Genomic DNA, 23,480 nt, shown 5'->3' on the forward strand with positions numbered 1-23,480 from the left:
TTTCACAGTTTGTACGCTTTTATCCCCGGCACGTCTTTTTTCTCATTACTCAACAACAATTGTTTATTGTTTTTAATGTTACAACGAATGACTTTAACACTCTTATTTTTTGTTACAACGAACGACATATAGTCTCCTAGTTAATTTGATTTCCAATTACGTTATAACTCTCTTGTAGCATTTTTCATTCTTATAGTTTTGTTTTGCTTTCACTTTATACTAATTCGTCAACTAGGTTGATTTTTCCGTCTATTTCACTCATTTGACGGATTGGATTAACGACACGTGGTAGTGGTCCAAGAAAACATCACATCCTATGTTGTCTTAATATTTTTTTATCAAACGATAGATTTTGTTAGATTATGTGTTATATTTGCTAACGACGGAGTTCAAACTCATGATGTCATGCAAGGGGCTCAATTTCTTTTCATCACTGTGACAAAGGGTCACTTGCCCATGTTCTCTTGACATGCTCATTCCTTCATTTTGTCCCCATTCACAAAATAGTTGGAATTACATACATACATATATACGTACAAAAAAAAACATGCCAAAAAATTTGAAAAAATTAATACATATCTCTAAGGGTTCCTCCTTGGAGAGATATTTCGGTGCAGCATAAACATTATTCGGTACATTAAGGGTTTAATATAAGTGGTTGAATACTTGAAATTTTTTATTTTCAACAACTTGTACTATGATCCTTGATGTACCAAGTTATGTTCCCGAAATATGATAAAATTGCTCCTTTTCTTGGGGTACAGTGTGGGAACCACTCACACTGGTTGCATTTAAGCATGCGTTCTGCACACTAGCCAGAGAGTCAGAGAGTACAGCTTTCAGAGCAAGTCCCAGCAATACACGAAGTAGCAACCTTCATTTAATTCTAAGCCATTCCAAAGCCAAAAGAAATAATCCATCTTTCTCCCTCTCTCCTTCTATTTGTTTCACAACCTTCAAACCGAAGCTCTCACTTTCTCTCTCATCAGAAGAATCTCCAGAAGAGAGAGAGCAGAAAAAACCTTCAAGCTTTAAGAACATGGAGTCTAATGGTATCATGGAGCCCACTGTTCTTAATCAGTTCATCCCTAGAAGGTTTTCTTTCTTGAGTTTTTTTTGTTTTCTTCTAGTTTTCTTACCTTTTTTTGTTTGTTTGTAAAGTTTGCAACTTTGAATCTTTTGTTTGTAACACAGAAAGTTTGTGTGTGTGTGTTTTTTTTTAAATAGGTACCAAGTGAAAGTGTTTGAGGTTGCAAAGCGGAAGAACACGATTGCGGTGCTGGAAACAGGAGCTGGGAAGACGATGATAGCTGTGATGCTCATCAAGCACGTTGCTGAGGAGATGATGAGTATCATCCCCTCCTCTGGAGTTAAAAAGTTGATCATTTTCTTGGCTCCGACAGTTTATCTTGTCACTCAAGTAAAAACTTTGATTCACTTCTTATTTTTCTGTGTTTTTGTTTGTTTGTTGAGTACAAAACTGTCCCAACTTTATTCCTCACTTTTAGCTAGATGATCTTCCAAGGAGAACTTAAATGTTTGATAGAAGTTTAATTTTTTTCTTCTAATAAAAGTTCTTTTAGCAAAGTGCTTATGATCATGAGTACTTCTTACACAAGTAGTCACAAATGACGCATGCGGGGACTATTTTAGAATGGGCTAAAAACGATTTTTGACACTCAGAAGTGCTTCTAACTAAGTTTGGTAGAAAAACTTATAAAATAATTTCTGTAATGTTTTTCTAGCTTCTCCAAAAACCACTACAATTTTCAATGAATTTTTTGACGTGTTTCTAATGAAACACTATACGTGCTTACTAACATAAATGCTTCTAGTAGTCCCAAACGGATCCGGTGAAAAAATTGGAGTTATCATTCAACTGCTGAACCAATTTCAATTTTGTTTGGCAGCAATACAAGGTTATTAAAAATTCCACAACTCTTGAAGTGGAAGAGTACTATGGAGCCAAGGGAGTGGATGAATGGACCCGGAGCTGTTGGGAAACAGAAGCTAATACACATGATGTAAGTTTAATTTTCTTCGATTTTCGAGTAATCGATGCTTAATCAGTTTTTTTTGTACAAATCATTTCCGAGATTTAGAACTAATCACTGATTTATTTTTTTCTTATGCTGTAGATACTGGTCATGACACCACAGGTTCTCTTGGATGCCATGAGGAATGCTTTCTTAAACTTGGAAATGTTTAGCTTGATAATCTTCGACGAATGTCATCGCGCTACAGGCAATCATCCCTATACGAAAATAATGAAGGTAGTTTACGGATTATAGTTTTAGTAATGGTTTCCTACTTGTAATCTTCAATTTTAAGAGTCTGTGGATTGTCTATCTAGTTGACTCCACGATCGTAAGGGGCAACGAGCATCTGCATTGTGCAGCGAAACACCATTGACGCAATTAGATGCACATACACACGTATACATACACAATGTTGATCGCTTGCTCACTAGTGAGTAGGAGATCATGAGTTTACAAAGTAATATGTATATATAAAAAACTCGTTCAAGTACATCTGAGTGACTAATATCTTGGTTTTGAAGGATTTTTATCACCAATCTGTGAACAGGCCAAAGATTTTTGGGATGACAGCGTCCCCCGTTATAAGAAAAGGTCAGATATTGGTGCTTCATAGCTAGTGAAGTTCTACAATCTGTTATGCAAAATATTCAAGAGATCTTTTCACATTTCAGGTGTCTCGTCCGCCATGGATTGTGAGGATCAAATATCTGCACTTGAAAGCATGTTGGATGCTCAGGTATTTTGAGCTTTTCATGTTGTGATCGTTCTCCATTTATTACTAGACGTGGTCACAATTTTGTTGTCTAAATATCTTGAGACGTGCCGATGTAGGTTTACACTGTAGAAGACAGGACTGAAATCGAAACGTTTGTTCCCTCAGCAGTCCACAAATGTAGGTTCTACAAGCAAGCACCGTCCGCCTATTCGGATCTGAAGGAAAAGATGGAAGCCTTGCTGTCGAAGGTAGTCCTGCGCCGTATCATTTCGTTCGTTCACAAAGTATGTTAGACTTATGTCTTAGCTACTGTACTTCTGAATACACTAACAGGTATTTAATTTCATGGACAGTATGCTTCTGAGTTGGAGTTGCAAGAGCAAATGCCAAGTCAGTACCAAGACATCAGTGACAAGATAAAGATGTTGCGAAAGCGGTTACACAATGACCACATGAAGATCTTGTACTGCCTTGATGACCTTGGCATTGTATGTGCATATGAGGTACCCTTGTTCTTAGTCGAAACAAAAGAGCAAAAAAGAAGAAAACTAAAATGTGGTAGAAAAATGAAAAGAGGAATGTGATCTGTTTGGTGTTACCACTTTTTATAGGCTGTCAAAGTTTGCCTAGAGAATGTCCCTGATGCCGAAGAAGAGTGCCAGTTCTATAGAGAATGTTCTTCGTATTTGAAAATTTTTCTCGATGAAGTCTTGCTTATGATTGCCGGATTTCTTCAACCTGGTATGCCAATCGGCAAGTTTTTTTCTCACATTTCGATTGGTCGCATTGGATTGATACTTATTTCTAATTGATATTACTTCCTTCGCACTGCTTAGGCTGCGAACTTCATGCAAACTTTGAGTCTGACTATACAAAGGCGTGCGATTTGGGTTTCATATCTCCAAAGTTATACGAACTTCTTCAAATTTTCCAGTCATTTGGGTAAGTAAAACTACTCGTGGCCAAGTCCATATGAATTAATTTTGTTATAAAGTTAATTTATTGAAGTCCTTTGCCATTGCAGAACCGGTAGCAAAGTTCAATGCCTCATTTTCGTAGAGCGAATTATTACAGCGAAAGTGATTGAAATATATGTTAAGAAAGTGCGGTGCTTATCTCACTTGACGGTTTCATACGTGACTGGAAGTAACGGATCAGCTGATGCGCTATCACCGAAGCTGCAAAAGGAAACTATGGAATCCTTTTGCTCCGGGAAGGTACCTAATCTTTCACATCATTGATTTCAATTTATACGAAGCTTTGGTGTTAGAAAACCACAAAATCAGTGAAGAAACATTTCTATGATCAGGTCAATCTGTTGTTCGCTACGGATGTAGTTGAGGAGGGAATACATGTTGCAAACTGTTCCTGTGTGATTCGTTTTGACTTGCCCAAGACAGTTCGTAGTTATATCCAGTCCCGGGGAAGAGGTCGAAAAAATGACTCCCAATATATCCTAATGCTTGAAAGGTGAAGGCTTCTTTTTGTAGTTTCATATAAAAGTGATTGCAAGTCAGAATATTTTTTGGAGTTTGAGTTTTGACAGATATTTTACAGGAGCAACAAGAAGCAAATAGATCAAATGTTCGACATCATCAGGAGCGAACATTCGATGACAGATACATCTAGAAACAGAGATCCTGAAGTGTGCACCTTAAAAGCTTGTTGTTTTGAGGAAACAAAATCGTATCGTGCAAAAGTTACTGGAGCATCAGTTACAACGGATTCAAGTGTCAGTCTTATATATCGATACTGCGAAAAGCTCCCGGGAGATAGGTATGGATATTTTGCCTTGTCAATCACAAGTTCTATTAAGCAGCTTTCTGTATTTCCTAACTGGTTGTTACAAAATGTAGGTACTTTACTCCGAAACCAACTTTTGACTTCGAAATTTCTGAAGGGTTGTACCAGTGTAGAATAACATTACCCCCAAATGCAGCTTTTCTAACAACGGTCGGTCCACTGAGCAGCAACACGCATTTGTCCAAGCAGCTAGTGTGCTTGGAAGCTTGTAAAAAACTCCATGAAATGGGAGCCTTGGATGATCATCTTCTCCCGCTTGTCCAAGAGCCCTTAGAAGATGATCTAATTCCAGAAAGAAGAGAGTTATCTGCTGGTGCAGGTATGTGTGTGTATAAATTTATAGACCTAATTTTTCGAAGGGGTAACCATTTAGCATTGTTGCTGGTTGGACGTAGTCTAGTTCAGCTATATTTATGATTCTAATTTCTTTATAACATTTGAGAGTGAAAATTAGTGACCAATGGCGTTTTTTGTATCGGCAACTCCTTCCAAATCTTTCTTTTAAGTATGTTCCCCTTGAAGTGCCAACATTTCTGATTTCAGTTTTACTTTTGTAAGGAACAACGAAAAGAAAGGAATTACACGGCACAACATCCATCCGGGCATTATGTGGAACTTGGGGAGAAAAACTTGATACTGTTTTTGAGGCCTATAAGTTTGATTTCTCGTGTAGTATCGTTGATGAGACATATTCAGGATTTGTTCTACTAATTGAGTCAAAACTCGATGATGATGTGGGAAATATCGAAATGGATCTTCAACTCGTCTCAAGGATGGTTAAATCTTCGGTCTCTTCATGTGGAAAATGTTATCTGAGTGCAGAGCAGGTAAGATTGCTATCACATTTCAATAGTTTCTTCTTGTTATTTAAACCACTTTCTGTAATTCTATGCTGCCTATTTTCTAACCAGGTAACGCAAGCCAAGCGCTTTCAAGAATTTTTCTTTAATGGTGTGTTTGGGAGATTGTTTTTTGGGGGAGAATCAGAAGGGACAACGCGAGAATTTTTACTCCAGACAGAAACAAAATCACTCTGGAACTCAGCATATATGTATTTGCTTTTACCCGTTGACACATTGGACACTTCAAAAGTGAACTGGAGAGGGATCAGTTCTTCTGTTAATGTGGTAGAATTTTTGAAGAAACAATACTCCACGCATTCCAAGTGTTTTAATGGTGATCACAGCGAGTTGCCACTTTCTAGGACTGGTTCATCCATGACACAGTCGAAGGCTTCGAATCATATCCATTTTGCTAATAGTTCAATTGATGCCGATAATCTCCAAGATATGCTAGTATTGGCTATTCACACGGGACGTATCTATTCAATCATCGAAGTTGTCCATGGAAAATCTGCAGAAAGTTCTTCGGAGGAAAATATTGATGATGCATCATCGACATACAGTTATGCTCAGCACTTCAAAACGAAGTATGCGATATGCAATCCCCGTGCTGTGTTAGATTTATCAATTTTTTTCTTTCACAACTTTCTCATAGCACGAGCATGTTCAGGTATGGGATTTCACTTGTTTATCCCGGACAGCCTTTGCTGCGGTTAAAGCAAAGTCATAATCCGCATAACTTGCTTGGTGCCGAAGGTATGTTTTGTGTTCGGATCTTTGTTTTACAGTTTCGTCATGTACAGTATAAGCATATTCCTAAATCAGCAGGTGCTTCATCACAAGACGGTCGAGTAATCAAGGAACAAGCTCATGTTCGTATGCCTCCCGAGATCCTAGTCAGTATTGATTTTCAGGTGGATGTTCTACGATCATGTTACTTGTTACCGTCAGTAATGCACCGGCTGGAGTCACTAATGCTAGCTAGCCAGCTCAGGGAAGAGATCAATGGCCAAACTAACAACTTTAAAATATCAAGTTCATTGGTTAGTTCTACTATCCTTCTTTAATGTCGATGTAATTCGTTCTTCATCCAACTTCCATTGCATCACTATAACTATATCTAATACAAAGACTTTGTGTTTAGATTCTGGAAGCACTCACAACACTTAGGTGTTGTGAAGATTTCTCATTGGAACGTTTGGAGTTGCTCGGAGATTCAGTTCTCAAGTATGCTGTGAGCTCCTACCTTTTTCTCAGATATCCTGAGAAACATGAAGGACAACTAACAGCTCGGCGTACAAGGGTAATATGCAACTCCAACCTGCATAAACTAGGAATCCAACGAAAGATACAGGTATCAGATGCATTCGATATTTGAAGCTATAATTTGTTTTCGTATAAATATATCAAAGTGTTGGAAGATCCTAAAAACACATGAACTTGCATTGAAGTCTGTAACTTAGGCATCAAGGTACTCACACAAAAACAAATCTTTTTTATGTGTTTGACAGGGATATATACGTGACAGCGCATTTGAACCACGCCGTTGGGCAGCTCCAGGGCAGCTGTCTAGATTCCCTGATCCGTGTAAATGCGGAGTGGACGCCTTAGAAGTGCCTTTGGACAGCAGATTTCAAACTGTAGAAGCGGTAAAGGTCGGAAAATTCTGCGATAGTGGCCATAGATGGATGAACTCGAAAACCATAGCAGATTGTGTTGAGGCCCTCATAGGAGCCTACTATGTCGGCAAAGGACTGTTTGCTGCACTACATGTGATGAAGTGGCTTGGTATTGATTCTGATTTTGAACCCTCATTAGCCACTGAAGCCATTACGAGGGCTTCCCTCCGATCTTACTACCCAAAACATGATGACATCGCTGCCTTGGAGTTGAAGCTTGACTACCAATTTTCGGTTAAGGGTTTGTTACAGGAGGCCATAACACATGCCTCTGAGCAAAAACTAGGTGCTAGCTACTGTTACCAGGTTTGAACTTGATCTTTTCTGCAGATTTTGAGTCCCCTTAGTTTGTTCCCATTTTTTTTTTCTAGTACACAGAAATTCATACAATAGCTCATTTTTCTACTTGAATAATTTGACAGAGGCTCGAGTTTCTTGGCGACTCTGTGTTGGATGTGCTAATCACACAGTATCTCTATGATAGCCACACAACTATTAATCCGGGATGGTTGACAGACTTGCGATCAGCTGCCGTTTGTAACGAAAACTTTGCCCGAGCTGCCGTGAGAAAGAAACTTCACCCACATCTTCAACATTGCTCCGGGTTACTTCTGAATCATATCACAGAGTATGAGAAGTTGTGTACTGCTGAAGCTCTTAACACCACCAGCCTACTTGAAGACGTAAAAGGCCCTAAAGTACGCCTCTTAGGCCTTATTCGACTTAAACTTCTAAACAGTTAGCTGCTCTGTGTTAACGTCAAGTTTTGTTAATAACCACGACTTGTTTAATGCAGGCTCTTGGGGACATGGTGGAAAGCATAGCTGGGGCTATATACATGGACAGCAATCTCGATCTTAACAAAGTATGGAGGGTGTTTAAACCGCTATTATCTCCGATCGTGACCCCTTCCACTCTGCAATTACATCCGCTGCGTGAATTGACCGAGTTATGTGGTTCTCTCGGGTACTTTGTGAAAGAAAATTGTACTAAAGAGGATTCATTGGAGCATGTGGAAATGACTTTGCAGCTGGAAGATGGTCTTTTGGTTGGGAATGGGTACGATCGGAGCAAGAAAGCTGCTAAACAGAAAGCAGCTCGTCAACTGTTGAAGGAGCTCCAGGGTTGCCATTCAGTGTTTAAAAGGAGAAAACTTGATCCTGACCGTGTAGATGAGCTCTCTTCCGAAGGCATGGAGATTGAACACTGCAGCCAACTGAATGATACTCATTCTTTAGAGTCGATCAATCGAATCGAATCACCATATGCAGAGTCGAGAACAGGTCCTACCCCGACCAATTTTGGTCCTAACAAAATCTACAGTCACAACATTGTAACCCCAAGTTTACATGGTTAGTGAACAAATGAATCAACCTATTCCGCTGCTCGCGGTTATCATTATTTTCTCCCATTTTCATTTACATGCTATTCATTCTTGTGTGCAGCTATAGCTTCGATCAGCACGAGGAAAGGAGCAGCGCGGGCTTCTCTCTTTGAGCTGTGTAAGAGAATGCAGTGGCCAATGCCTACATTCAAAACAACAGAGCATAAATCGAGGTGATTCGAATCAACCAAACCGCACTTAATTGTTTCCTTTTCTTAGGGGCTAAACTAACTAGTGTCTTCCTCCTGCAGAACTCCAATCGAATTTGGTGAGGGCTCTGAAAAGAGAATCGGTTTCAACAGCTACGCATCGGAAATAAGTTTGCAGATACCAAACTATGGGACTGTTGTATGCAGAGGAGATCCTAGAGCTGATAAGAAGAGTTCATATGACTCTGCAGTAGTTGCCCTGCTTTACAAGCTTCAACGACAGGGAAAACTTACAATTGGGTGCTCTTGAGGGGTGGGAAATGGCTGGGTTGGTTAGGTTGGACTTCAACCCATTGGTCAACCCAATAGGCTCGAGTTGGTACTATTGAAACTCATTTCCATCCAAGAAAATGGTCAAACCAACCCACCTGAACAATTCTAAGACAAGGTTGGGTTGGACGGGTTCCATGGTTTACTTTGTTTTTTATTCCTAAAGTGTATAATCCACAAAACATGTCATATTAGACCTAAATTATGTGAATTGTGTTGTAGGATCTTTGTTTGTTGCTTGATATTTGAAATTCATTATTTTAAGTAACTACTAGATTTTATGCATGTATCTATGTAATAAACATATATGTTTAAGAATTGTTTGCTATTTAGGTGGGTGGGTTTCAATCGTGTGGAATTTTTCAAGTCGACGGGCCGAGGGTCCACTCCAACAACACCGATAGTGTCCCCAAGGTGTGGGGTTTTATTACAAAAGGCCTCGGTTATAGTTAGAGTGGGGTAATTCTATTTAAAATACTCTTCTCTTCTCCCTCTGTCCAATATGGGACAAAATGGGGTTCCAACACTCCTCCGCACATGAGACCCCATTTTATGGGTCACACGTGGAAATCCACATCAGCAACCACGTGGAGCCAACGGGGGCTCACCCATCGCATGGGGCCAAACAGGGACCCACCCAATCACGTGGCAGTACGGGCCCGTCCCCTGGCTCTAATACCATGTGGAATTTTTCAAGTCGATGGGCCGAGGGCCCACTCCAACAACACCGATACTATTCCCACTTAACCACCCGCACAATCCTCAAGTGTGGGGTTTTATCATAAAAGGCCTCAGTTTTAGTTAGAGTAGGGTAATTCTATTTAAAGTACTCTTCTCTTCTCCCTCTGTCCGATGTGGGACAAAAAACAGTTCCGACAGTTATTAATACTTCAACCTAACCCAATCCATCTATTGGACGGGTAGTCAGTTTTCTACACGAAAATAGATGTATAGAGCTTACAGCCAACCCAACCCAACCAATTCCAGTTACGTTGGTCGGTAAGGCCACTAAAGTGCCCAACCCTATATAGTTAGCAAATAATGTCCAGAATCAATAGACATTGTCGAGGTAAACTCTGCTTTAGTAAAATTTGTATTGGTATAAAAATTGAGAAGGTCAAGTATAATACTTTATCAGTCACAATGAAAAGGGGGAAGAAAGCTATGTACATAAACACCAAGCAGGTTCTAAACACGCTTTTCTTCGCTGTGACCCCGATCATCAGCTTTATAGCTTATTCTCTCTACTCTCCCTTCTCTTGATAACTACTATCAATCGCCAACTACAAAAAAACTGGCACGGGAAATAGAGATTAAATAGAGATGATTGTATCAACGTGCTACGGAAGATATCAGTCACCTTAAATGACAAACCCCTTAAAATTGGCTCAGCACAACTCAGATGTGGTAATATTTGCATTTGTGAGTCAACAGGCATTGTTGGCCGGCAATATCAGTAGGCCCTTGTCCCAAGAAACTGGCCTTCATCTTCCCGGGTCGTGGTTATAACTGTAACTTCTTGGCCAACATGAGTTTGATCCCTGCAATCGAGAAAGCCTGATATTAGTGGCACATCCATGTTGTGCTAGTGACATCAACGAGTCATGATTTCTAGCCAACCGCATAATAGTAAAAAGAGGCTCCAAATTTAACCGCCTTATAAACAATGTTCAATTTTATTACTAAAGGTTCTAGGAACTTACAGTTAAGCTGTCCTCCTTAAAACTTTCCAGCGACTCAGCAAGCTCCACTTGTTTTGATGCGGTTGCAAACAATGCCTGAAAGAAAAGATCTTGGATTTAGTAGCTGACTCTATACGACGGAAACAGGAAACCTTATTGGTACACACTTCAGAATAACCTATGATTTCAAGAAAGATGGTTGACTTACTTTCTTTGTCTTCTGTAAGTCGTACTCTATAGATTTAATGCGACTTAAAGATTCGTGAAGCATGTCTTCTTTCTCTTGAGGAATTTTAATAGGTTTGTTTATCAAATTGGTAACCAATACTTCTAATTGCTGCAGTCTCTGCCAGAGAGGGTCTACATCTACTCCCTGTGAATACTGTTGTTCCTGAGAGCTTGAATTTTCAAGTGGCGGAGGTTTGCATGGTGTTTTTAAGCGGCTCTCTGAATAACATGCTGCAAATATCCTCCCTAACATTGGGAATATCAGACATATGCCTGTTAATATTTTGAGTATGAAGTGAATGGTTAAACTTGCTACATGTGGAATGGATGTCTTCAGCGACCTTGTCAGGGTGAAGTTCATGGGTGAATCACCTGTCAAAAAACAAGTTAAACTTGAATAAGAAACTTCCAAGTCTGAGGCATGAAAAGCAAGCTGCCACTACGTTACGAGTAAACATAAGCAGCTTGATAAATGACCGACGATCACCTACTTGTTAAACTTGAATTAGCAACTTCCATTCTTGCCGCAGCACTGCCTGATTCAACTAGGTTGCAGGGAGATGCAGAGTCAGTTGCCCTCTCCTGAGACAAATCAGACAAAATATAGAGGACGAAAGAGTTAGAAATTAATTGATATTTTATCATTTTTGGTCTATGAGGAATTCAAAAATTACATGAAGGACCAAAATAGTAAGTAATATCTTTAATTTTGGCTAGATATATAGATGCTATAAATAAAATAGCTATTAGAGATGTAGTCAGTAGTGAAGTCAAAGGATAAGACACCCAAGAAAGAGAACTTCAGAAAATTTACTTCGTCAGATTGAGACTTTGATAGCTGCATGAAGGCAGAAGTACTCGACCTCATTTCTGATCCCGACTCAGCTGCAGATACTATTTTACTATCTGTTGTCTGCAAAGTAAACCCAAGATATGTGAAATATGATACATGAGTAAAAGGTCATAAAGATCAGTATCCATTGAAGGTTTGGCTTCAAGTCACCTTAGAGGTAAGCAGCTTGATTCCAAAATCATCGCCATCAGAAGAACTTTTGATTTTTCTCAAGTACATTGCTTCTGCAACGTGTACCAGCTGCAAAAAGAAGTCAAATGAGTATGGAACCGACAAGAAAACCACCTAATATTCGGCCTATTAATTCAAAACTGTTAAATCCACTTGAACCGTACTTTCATTATTTCTGGATCATTCCAGGGTCCCTTCTCAGACCTAAGGCACCCGCCTTCATTTGGACACGAGCAAGTTCCCCCAAGGAAATCCGGAAGTTGACTGTTTAAAGAAAAAGTTGCTACAATAAGTTTTGAAACACAAACCAAAAAAGTTTCAAATCGAATTAATTTATCAAATAGTAAGAAGTCCCAACCTTGAGTCTATGATTTCCAAAAGCTTGTTTTGAAATCTGTTGCCTAAGACCTGCAGAAGAACTTATTAGTAGTCCATAGGACCTTCAAAATGAAAGTAACAAATGAAAAATATCCACATACATGTATCTTTCCAGTAGTCCTTGGGTCAAGAAACCCTTTTGCTGTGTTCCAAAGTAGCTTGAATCCGTTACCAGCATTTACCACAAACATTTGATTTAACGTCTGGAGAATGAGCTAGTATCAGAAATGAATAAAAACCATTTCATTAATATTATAAGTTGGTTTCAGATAATATTAAATCCACCTCAGGATAGTTATCGCCGTCCATTTTCTGAATGCGAATAACAAGGTCAAGCGCAACCTTGCCAAAGCTCATCCAGTTCTGCATGATAATAATGATAATAAAAAACAGGAAAAAGTGTAGTTATTGCTAAAAATACACATGATGCATAGAACTGAATAAACCCATTTGTGAGTTAGGAAGTTACCATCCCTTGGACATCTAGTATAGCAGTCGTTGAATCTATATGCCTTTTGGCCACAATAGAACATGCCGGGAATTTCTCAGCAAAAGCCTTCTCAAAACCCTGGGCATGATATTTTAGAAACCGTTCCACTGTGGTGACATTCATTAGCTTGCTAGGTTCAACTTTTCCAAGTCTTTCAATATAAACAGGCCGTCCTGCCTTGTCTACCCCATGATAAGCATGAGGATAAAAACGCTGAACCTCTTCATATTCACTGTACACGAAATCCTATAAATTTATCATTATAACACCTCTATTAGAATCCTGTGAATGAAATGAAATGTCCGACAAAACAGGCATTAAAAAGTTCCTCTTGTTCGATATTCTGTAATCTTTAAAAATTACTAACAAAAGTTTCATTCTTTATCAAATGAAAATGGAATAGTAAAAGATATACAGGCATTATACATGTATCAGTTGTCCTTCGAAGTACTCTTAATAACATTATACCTTCACAATAGATTCTACTCCAAACTCTCTCCTCCAGTTGAGCATTTCGGCCCACATTTGAAGAGATTTATCAATGTCAAATTTCCTCGCCTTCAAAAATCTGCATAAACAATGCCTAGCTGTTAGTAATCGAATCCAAAACGCTAAAAGGACAATAAAAAATAAACACTATCACTGCAACGAGTCAATCACCTCAGCATTGTATGATAATCATCAAATTGAGCCGGAAGCATATCTTTAGCAACCAATGCCTCGCGAAGCGTAATCACAGCTTCTTCCTCCTCAGCATCCCGAGCATCTTCGATTGAAATCGAAGCGTAGCGGCAATTGGCCACACGCTTTCCGCGCTTTCTAAGAGTGTTTGTCAATCTCAAGGAAGCATTTGAAGTTCTTTTCTTAAGAGATCTGCTCCGAGGCCTCCGCCTCTCGGCCTGGGAGGTTTCGAAATCAAAAGTTCTGGACTTTTCGTCTTCTTGCAACGAAACTACTTCTCCTAAAATTACATATCAAAATGCAGAAAAATGAAAATTTTGGATCAAAAATAAAATTAAGATCCGATTTTTGTAGAGAATCTCATTGAGGAATCGGAATAATGTACCTGGCATTGCTGCTAATCGAATCGGATAACAGCTCGAGCTCGGATTACATTCTGCATCGAATAAGAAGAGCAAAAACAGAGAAAATCAAATTTACGAATAAAATCCGAAATTTCTTAGAAAATACTCAATAGGTCAAGAAAACGACTAAATCTACCAAGATTTTAGCAAAATCTCCGATAAAACCGGGAAACGGATTGAAAACCAGAATCCAGAAACGAAAATTCAAAGCCGAGAAAAAATGTCAAAATTTCAAGTTTGCATTCGTACCGTAAGCTGATCAGGTGATTGAATCGGAAGCGGAACGGCAAATTGCAGGCGAAGCGCATGGAACCGAGCGCACACGTGGCGGAGAATTTCGGAAAGAATGGAACTGAATTGAATTGTTTATGCTGCCTCTCTCTCTGTGAAATAACAGGTGATGAAAGAGAGAGGAAGAGAAAGCTAAATGGAGGTTGCTTTTGGATTATGATGGCATTTTATTTTCTTAATTGTTTCTCTCTCTAAGCAGCGAACTGTCAGAGGAAGGGGGGAGAGAGAGAGAGAGAGAGAGAGAGAGCTGAGACAACAGAAGGAACGTAGCGGAAGCGCAGAGGAAGAGAGAGAGAGAGGCATGTCGTTGTCAAAAGCGTTAGTTGAACAAGATGTATCGTACAACGGCCGTTTAACTCCGTCATCTGTTTTTTTTTTTTTTTTGACAAACAATAGGTGGATTTAACCGTAAAATATGACTTCAATAATGTGGTTCAAATTCACCTTTAGTTATAATTGAACTTAAGACCTCTCACTTTTAAGTGGAAATGAATAATTTATAAGTGAAGAGGAATATCAATATACTGTGCAGTGCTTCTTTTTAGTTTTTACATTTTTTTTTTCTTTCAATTCTCAATTATTTTCTTAATACAATTTTCAATTTTTGTTTGTCACTTAGTACTATGACTTAGTAATAAAGACTTATAATTTTGGTAATATCAATATACTGTGCAGTGCTTCTTTTTAGTTTTTACATTTTTTTTTCTTTCAATTCTCAATTATTTTCTTAATACAATTTTCAATTTTTGTTTGTCACTTAGTACTATGACTTAGTAATAAAGACTTATAATTTTGGTAATATTTGTTTTACATACGATAGTATAGTTTACACTAAATTTAACTAAAACTTGAATGAACAGATGTAAACAGGTGAGAACACATTGCTCTAACCTAGACTCATGTTTCAATTTTAGTAATTTGTTAAGGCAAGTACGATTTTAATAATTGCCAAAATATGATTTCAGTATTTTCGTAAAATTCCACTTTGGTACATGTAGACTCAACTCAAAAAAATTAATTTTGTAGATTGTCAATTTAAGAATAATTTAATTTTGTCACTTTTTAATGAAACAAGCACGAAAGAAGCATATGCGTTGGTGTGGCAGTGTTAAATTTACAAAAAAAAAAAAAAAATTTTACTGAAGTGTCACATATATCATTTATGAGCTAATTATCCCAATAAAAACGACATAATTAAGTTTTGTTCTCTTTTTATACAAGAGATATTTCATTTAACATAAATAAATTCATGTCTGCAATTAAGTGGTTACTCTTAAATTGCTACAAATAATTTAACAAAACTGTAAGGGTCGAAGAAGAACTTCTTTTTGTTTTTTTTTTGAATTCCAACAATTTAAAAGTGTTTAATTTTTCCAACTTTTTTTTAGCAAACGATATTTTCTACACTTAAAGATGAGAGGACTGAGCTTAGCCTTACAATGGGCTAACAATAATGTGATTCAAATTTGTCTTTGGCGAGAATCGAATCTAACACTTTTTACTTACAAATGAAGAGAAATATCATTAGACCGTAGCACAATAATACTAAGTGGTAATTTTTTCAACTTTTAACTATGTTGGAGAAGAACTTTTTTCTGTCTTGGGGCACGTTTTATTAATTTCTGCCTTCACAAATTCAATATTGATTTTTGCAAAACAGTTAATATTTTTATTTCTGGAAATGTTTTCCCAAATAAGTTGGTCTTTGTTTGTTTGAAGTGTTAAGGTACTAATATCTTTTAGGATTATTTTGTTTGGGTTGTATCTGTAGACATCGAAATTTCGGTAAATAAATGTTGACCGATAAATCAAAGTGTCAACGCTCATGTATTACATAAATTTTACACGTAGCGTGTGACTCAACGAAAATTGAAATGAATTGGAAAAGTCATCAAATAGGACACGTGTCAACATCTGGCAGAAACGACTTATTTCATCTGGGATATTATATTCAAAATTAGGCCTTGGAAAATTCTACAAATACAAGCCCATTTCATTCATTTAAGGGGGACCAAAATCATTAGACAAAACTCTTGAAGCTCTGAAGCTCTGAAACTCCGAAGCTCTCAAGCATCCAGGTTCCCGAAGAATCAAGAAAGCGTTCTTCGTTCATCGTTCATCCTAAGATCAAGCCCCAACGGCCCTTTGGATCAACAATCATCCACCAATTCAAGATCAAGCCCCGACGGCCCTTGAAGAAAGTGTTCCTCGTTCTTCGTTCATCGTTCTTCCAAGATCAAGCCCCAACGGCCCCTTGGATCAACCATCCACCAATTCAAGATCAAGCCCCGACGGCCCTTGAAGAAAGCACCATCGTTCATCATCCGTTCATCCAAGATCAAGCCCCAACGGCCCTTTGGATCAACAACGTCGACAAATCCACACATCCAACCGTTCTTCAAGATCAAGCCCAAAAGCCCTTGAAGATCCGTTCATCACTGTTCTTCAAGATCAAGCCCAAAAGCCCTTGGAGATCCGTTCGTCACTGTTCTTCAAAGATCAAGCCCAAAAGCCCCTTTGAAGATCCGCTCAAATCCACCTTCAAAGATCAAGCCCACGGCCCCTTGAAGAAACTTCCAACAGTTCATCCAAGATCAAGCCTCGACGGCCCTTGGATCAAGGAAACATCCACAAATCAATACCTTACGGAGATTGAATCAGAGGATCAAAATAGAGAGAGATTGTAACCCAAAATCATCAAAAATACAAATATTTGTTTGTGCACGTTCGTTCTTGTCTCTTTCGTTTCAGGAAATTTCCGTGTTCACAGTATCATTTTTCTTTGATTGTTCATTTGCATTTGTTTTGGCTTTTTAGCCAATATTGTCTTTGAGATTGACATTCCTCATTTTGGTCCTTCAAATTTAAAATCAATTGAAATAGTCCATGAGTTTATCCACTATCAATCATTTTAATTCTTTCATGAAAGATTCTTTACAACAATGACAGAAATACTCTCAGCTTAATAAACAATGGACCAAAATAATTTTTAAAAATTGAGGGTATTTTTTCTATTTTATCCTTATTTAATAGAGATTTTTCACGGAATGATCAAAATGATTGATGGTGGACAAACTCAAAAATCAAAAAAAGAAGTTATGCAAATCTCAGAGATTATTTTGGCTAAAAACGTTTTTAGATCATTAGTTCATTTGTTGTTTTACATTCTTTTGATGATTGAGTATCAAGTAGTACTTGTTTAGAGCAATTTCCTTTCTATTTACTTAGTTTCCTTCTTTGGTGTATCTTCTTTTCCAGAGATTTTATAGACTTTATTCAACATGTCTTGGATTTTGAAGTTCGGATTAATGTTTAAGGTGTCTTAACAATTTGCTGAGATTTGGAATTGACATTGAGGATTTCGTTGATAGTGCCACTGTCATGGAGGTGATAGCGGTGGTGAAAGGTAATGTTAAGGTTGGTTCATGTTGAACATAAAAATTGCGTGGCGCTTTTTTTTTCTTGTCATGAAGTTTTGTTCCAAGTGATTTTCTTCCAGAAAGATTTTTTATTGAGATCCACATCATCAGCCTTCATAACTTGATGTCTTCTCTCTTGGAAGTTGTACTTTATAATTAATTCAATGATATTTGTAAGACTTCCTTGTTTTGGTTTTATGCCTCTGATGTTAATTGAGCAACGTGTCTTTTAATTAAGACGCAACTTTAGTTCATGATATTCATGTTTGATTTTGGATAGACTTTAATATCTTAAAGCATCTCCAAAAGAGATGTCAAAAAGTTCACTTCAGCAATAACGGTAATCAAAGACATCACTAGTGTTTTTCAACCGAAATGTCAATTCCTATGTGGCATGACATAAAAAGACAGCAGAGGAAGTTACTGTCAAATTTGAAAGCAACTTCAAATATATTTTTAGTAATTAATAAATGATTTTCATAATTTTTATACTTATCTTTTGTTTTCAAATACTAATTACAACTATAAAAAATAAATAACGTAATAAATAATAGTTTAAATTTGAAATATCGGATGGAGAACAAAATTTATAAAAATATCAATGTGCCACATAAGCTTTCAAATTTAAATTTTGTGTTTAAACTTTAACATATCATTTGGAGATGATCTTATACACTATCTTACTATCAAAGTGGTGGAAATGAGTGCTGCTTTTGCGTTAAGCGCGGGTTTAAACCCTATCTGCTATCTAATCTAACATTTAATATAACAAATTTATCACTTGACAAAAAAAGTTTAAAGTATCTTATTCAATAAAAAAAATCACTCAGTACTACGGTCTGTTGGTATTCATCTTTGCTTGGAATTGAGAGGTCTTAGGTTTGAATCTCTTGGATGACGAATTCGATACCAAATTAGGTTGCCCATTGTGTGATTTAGCCAAACTCTCCATCTCTCTAGTGTAAAATATTGATGTACTAACAAAAACAAAAAACATTGTTTAAACTTTATTTTATATTTGGCCATAAAGAAACCTTTATTTACTTGAGTCTACCCTTTTTTAATTTGTTGTTTGTTGGCGCCGTTTGTTAACGGGAGACGGAGGATGCGGGTGTGATTAGATGCTGTACAGTTTACGCTACGCATGAGGAGGCGGAGTTTCGGCGTCGGTGTGAAGTATTTGTGTGGGAGCCACGTCATCGTCCAAGTGATATGTGACACGTGGAGAGGCGCGGTGCTCTCAGTTTCTTCAAAATTGGTGCTGATTCGAGAGAATCAGATGCGACGCTTTGGGGGTTGGGGCGGGAACAAAGGCCTCTCAACTCTGCTTTTTTTGTTGCGTCATTTGTGTAATAAAGTTCCTTTTATGCAAATTTGATTCTATTTTCATGGAAAATTTGTGCATACTTACTTGTACTTGTTGGATAATGTTAAAGAGATCAAATTTTTTAAACTAAATTTACAAACAAAATGATGTGGTTGTTGATAATTGGATTATTACTTAAACGTTGATTTACATGCTTATTTCTGTAGCATTACCCTTGTTTGTTTCTTAGTTACCTACCAAAGAAAAAATTTAACTGTTGTTGGAATTAGTCCAGTTTTCTTATCTTTTTCAACTTTAATAATTAAATTTCTTGATTTATGCATCTTTACTCAAATTTTTAATTTGAATATTTGAATATGAAAATCTAACCACTTTCATGGAAATAATTAAAAGAAATTTACATGCCATACATTTAACCTGTGATAGAAGTATCTAAGAAAAATAAATAAAAATTAATGCACCTATCATCCATGAAAATAGTTCAAAGATATTTCATCTTCCATACACTTATAAATCCATACTATATAGGCTGATATATATAGTACCAAGAACATAGATTAGTTAACACGATTAACTTATGATGGAGGTAGAAAAAAAAATTGAGAAACAATATTTAATTCTAAAATTGTGTAAAAGATAAACCTATAAATAAGGGATGACATTTATTACAACTAAAAAAAGGGAATTTTAACGAAAAGCTTATGGTACTGTTTACTTTAACGAAAAATCACATTTTTATATTAAAAAAATCAATTCTAGTACTATTCACTTTACCCTTTATTTTGCTTTTTTTGTTAAAAATCAAAGTTTTCAAACTCTTTTAATTAGTTTTCCTATTAAAAAAGAGCCAATGTGGATAATCAGTGAATGGGTCTAACCCAACAAAGTGAACTAAACCCAATAATAACTCACAAAATTAGACTTCTTTTTTTAGGTTTTCCGTACACTTCCATAACCAAGACATCGATAGGTTTTCTGCCCCTGCAGAGATGGAGGGATAGGAATTTTGAGAATCAAGGAAAAAGTCACGGCAAGATGAGCTTCTTTCCATATACCACATTCCTAATTCACAAGCATTAAAGATGATAATCTCAACCAAGCGTTCCCAATTTCAACTCATTAGAGTGATTGTGATACACGTACTTGATGATTTGTGGAATTATCAATTTTATCACTCATCATCTTATAATCCAACATCTACTAAGAATTCAAAGATTACACCTTTTGAATTAAAAAAAGTTAGCTTTCGTTTGTCTGGGTTAATAAATTAAGTTCATGTGCGTAGCCTTTCCACTTTTGAAATTCTAGAAACTCTTCTGTTTTTTTTTTTTAACAAAAGAAACTCTTTTTTTTTTTACTAGTTGAACATCGGCCAGATGAGTTTAAATCATCTGCACTCGAAATTTTTTGTGGTCTGTTTGTGGCCTATCTATTTAAGTTATACATATTCTTTTGATTTAACTTATCTTTAGTTTTTAATTTTTTTTAGAGTAAATTACATAGTAGCCCCTCAGGTTTGAGGTCAATTACAACCTCATACAACAACTTTAAAACATTTCACTTTCATACATCCAGTACCATTTTATTTCAAAATAACACCTCCGTTAGATTTTCCATCCATTAGTCTGTTAAATGCTGACGTGGCTGCCACATTTGTGCTGATGAGGCTGCCACGTGACAAAAATAATAATTTTTTAATTTTTTTAAAATCTAATCTTCTAAATATTAATAATAAAAAAATAAAAAATAAAAAAACCTGAAAGCTTTACCCGCAACCCCCAAAACCAGAAACCAATTAATCCCAAACCCACCTCCCCATTAATCCCCCCAGAAACCTAGCGCAGCAACCTCCTCCTCCCCCCCCACCCCCCAACGAACCATTCCCGTCAAATCCCCCTTCCCCCGACGACCCACTCCCGTCAAATCCCACCCCCCTCCCCGACGACCCACTCCCGTTAAATCCCCCTTCCCCCGACGACCCACTCCCTTCAAATCCCACCTCCCCCCCCCCCCGACGACCGACTCCCGTTAAATCCTCCTTCCCCCCAACCCGAGCCTCGTCTTTTCCCTGCAACCCAATCCCACAAATTCCACCTCCCAAAAATCATTCCCTTCACCATCTTCATCCCCACTCCCAATCCCAACACCACCGAACTGTGTGGATCTGAGTTCGCGGGGGGTGGGGGAAGGGGTTAATGGGATCTCAACCCAGAAAAGAAAAGCAAAAAAAAAAAAAAAAAAACACAAATATGGGATCTAGGTTCACGAGGAGGGGTGGGGGAAAGGGTTAATGGGATATGGGGGGTTCGCCGGGGGGGGGGGGGTTGCCGGAGAGAGAGTCAGAGAGGGAGAGAAAGGAGTGAGAAAGCAGAAAGAGGAGAGAGAGTGATGGATATAGGATTGGCGTTGGGGCGAATAGAAAGCGGGAAGAAGGTGGGGATTTTGGATCTGGGGAGTTTGGGGTTTGAGAGAGAGAGTGAGGAGAGTGGGAGGAGGGTCAAACCGCTGAGGAGGAAGGCGTTGGCGGTGGTGACCCGGCGGAGTTGTGTGGGTTTTGGATCTGGGGGGTTTGGGGTTTGAGAGAGAGAGTGAGGAGAGTGGGATGAGGGTCGGGGGTTGGGTCGGAATGGGCTCAACGTTCTGGTCGTCTTCGTGGCGGTGAATTTGGGTCCTGCGCTGCATCGCGGCCTGTACCGCAGAGCTCTCTCTCTGATTCCTCTGCTATTCACGGAGGTCCTTCGTCACCACCCGATCTCGCCGTCGACCGGGATTTCTCATCGTCGCCTTGCTGCTCCTGCTCGTTGTCGTCTTCGACGACGAAGATGATGCGGGTGAGGATGATGTCCTTGCAGTTTGGGGGGGATATGGGTTTCGCACCGGAGGGGTGGTAATGGGATCTGGGTTAGGTTTCGCGTCGGGGGGGGGGGGGGGGCGTGGTAATGGGATCTGGGTTGGGGGGTGGTCGTATGGGGTATGGGTTTCGCGGGGATATGGGATCTGGGTTGTTCTCTGGTTTTTTTTTTTTTCCCTTCAAAGGTGCAGGTATGGGGTGGGGGAAGATGGGAGCAGGGAAGAAGAAGGCTGAGGGGGGTTCACGGGGGTGGGGTTTTGTTCAGATTCTGGGTTTTTATTTTTTTATTTTTTTTATTTTTTTATTTTTTTTTAATTTAGAAGATTTAGGTATTTAAAAAAAAAAAATTAAAAAAATTAGTTTTTTTGCCACGTGGCAGCCTCATCAGCACAAATGTGGCAGCCACGTCAGGATTTAACAGACTAATGGATGGAAAATCTAACGGAGGTGTTATTTTGAAATAAAATGGTACTGGATGTATGAAAGTGAAATGTTTTAAAGTTGTTGTATGGGGTTGTAATTGACCTCAAACCTGAGGGGCTACTATGTAATTTACTCTTTTTTTTATTGAGAAGATTAAATAAATGATCAGATGTCAATAAATGAGAGAGGTCACAAAAAGTTCTGGATGCAAATTATTGTATCTTTAAAAATACCTAACCCCTAAAAAAATTAAATGACCTAATAAGGTTGATGTCACATGGTACATGGAGACAAGTAGTACAATGCCACACTAGTTTCGTGGGTGGAAACCAAAGGAGGCCGTTTTCATGCATGCGTCACCAAAGGGTGCCAAAATTTCTAATTTATACTTTTGTTTGGATACCAAATTAGGTCGTATCACATTTGTCATATTTCTTATATTTCATCTTTCTACTTGTTTCTTATATTTCATCTTTCTACTTGTTAAGAGAAAATTAGAACAATGATTCCTAAAATTTGGTCAATTAGAGTTCTGATCCCTAAACTTGTCATAATATGAAGTAATAGTCTTTTAAACTAATTTTAACCCCATTGAAAATTTCACTCAAAATAAAGGGTTTAAAGAGCCCAAAACTGAGTGAAAGTTCTAATAGAATTATTCAAGTGGTGTGATATCCACACACCTCATTTTACTTCTCACACACCTTTTTAATTTTCGGCCGTTAGATCGGATGAATTGAAGAAGATCAACGAACATAAATTATCAAGGGGTGTGAAAAGTAAAATGGGGTGTGTGGATAACACACCCCTTATTCAAAATGACTGTTGCTCTATAATATAACAAGTTCAGAGACTCATACTCACAGAGTTTTAGTTTAAAGACCAAAGTTCATGAACTATTGCTCCAATTATTTGTACCTAATATCTCGAAACTCCTCCACACACCCCTTATTCAAAATGACTGTTGCTCTATAATATAACAAGTTCAGAGACTCATACTCACAGAGTTTTAGTTTAAAGACCAAAGTTCATGAACTATTGCTCCAATTATTTGTACCTAATATCTCAAAACTCCAATGAACATGTAACTCAAATGACTAAGAATTCTGTCGCTGCACTCAAGACGTGTTTGTTTCCCCTCTCCCCAATTTTTTGTTATGAAAAATACTCTCATGGAAATCCAAGTTGCCCGCTAAACAAGCACGTTCTTTGACAGGATCATTGCTCCAAAGATTCTGATTCATTTTGTTTTAACCTAGTTTGAGTCAAGCCAAGGAATCAAGGGTGGCGACCCATATGAGACTCGATATTCATTGTTTCATCATCCCTCACCTACCCAGA

General features: G+C 37.9%; 2 protein-coding genes across 5 annotated transcripts; one reads left to right on the forward strand and one right to left on the reverse strand.

Annotated features, from left to right (window-relative positions):
- Positions 1 to 870: 870 nt before the first annotated feature.
- Positions 871 to 9,416, forward strand: LOC126586836 (endoribonuclease Dicer homolog 3a-like). Of its 4 annotated transcripts, XR_007610918.1 has the most exons (25): positions 872 to 1,095; positions 1,228 to 1,420; positions 1,911 to 2,024; positions 2,139 to 2,273; positions 2,561 to 2,630; positions 2,711 to 2,775; positions 2,871 to 3,002; positions 3,108 to 3,257; positions 3,366 to 3,495; positions 3,591 to 3,696; positions 3,779 to 3,971; positions 4,064 to 4,224; positions 4,312 to 4,530; positions 4,611 to 4,876; positions 5,116 to 5,384; positions 5,469 to 5,986; positions 6,070 to 6,155; positions 6,225 to 6,442; positions 6,544 to 6,753; positions 6,911 to 7,384; positions 7,501 to 7,776; positions 7,875 to 8,430; positions 8,524 to 8,635; positions 8,714 to 9,059; positions 9,356 to 9,416. XR_007610918.1 is itself a non-coding variant. In XM_050251799.1 (24 exons), exons 1-24 carry the CDS (start codon positions 1,040 to 1,042, stop codon positions 8,919 to 8,921), a joined length of 4,902 nt encoding a protein of 1,633 aa, XP_050107756.1. In that variant the 5' UTR covers positions 871 to 1,039; the 3' UTR covers positions 8,922 to 9,152. The 4 variants fall into 4 exon arrangements, 3 of the variants coding, with proteins under 3 accessions (XP_050107756.1, XP_050107754.1, XP_050107755.1); XM_050251799.1 differs by lacking the exon at positions 9,356 to 9,416 and having other exon boundaries at positions 871 to 1,095; positions 3,108 to 3,242; positions 8,714 to 9,152; XM_050251797.1 differs by lacking the exon at positions 9,356 to 9,416 and having other exon boundaries at positions 8,714 to 9,152.
- A 605-nt stretch (positions 9,417 to 10,021) lies between these two features.
- LOC126586838 (phosphatidylinositol/phosphatidylcholine transfer protein SFH9-like) lies at positions 10,022 to 14,349 on the reverse strand. Its single transcript, XM_050251800.1, has 15 exons — positions 14,078 to 14,349; positions 13,810 to 13,860; positions 13,404 to 13,704; positions 13,212 to 13,311; positions 12,723 to 12,989; positions 12,539 to 12,616; positions 12,355 to 12,456; positions 12,234 to 12,283; positions 12,040 to 12,139; positions 11,855 to 11,944; positions 11,666 to 11,764; positions 11,343 to 11,433; positions 10,832 to 11,223; positions 10,645 to 10,719; positions 10,022 to 10,482 (listed from the first exon to the last, which is right to left on the reverse strand). Exons 2-15 carry the CDS (start codon positions 13,814 to 13,816, stop codon positions 10,426 to 10,428), a joined length of 1,809 nt encoding a protein of 602 aa, XP_050107757.1. The 5' UTR covers positions 13,817 to 13,860; positions 14,078 to 14,349; the 3' UTR covers positions 10,022 to 10,425.
- Between the last annotated feature and the right edge of the window lie 9,131 nt (positions 14,350 to 23,480).

The sequence above is a fragment of the Malus sylvestris genome, chromosome 10 (assembly GCF_916048215.2).
Source record: "Malus sylvestris chromosome 10, drMalSylv7.2, whole genome shotgun sequence".
Lineage (NCBI taxonomy): Eukaryota > Viridiplantae > Streptophyta > Magnoliopsida > Rosales > Rosaceae > Malus > Malus sylvestris.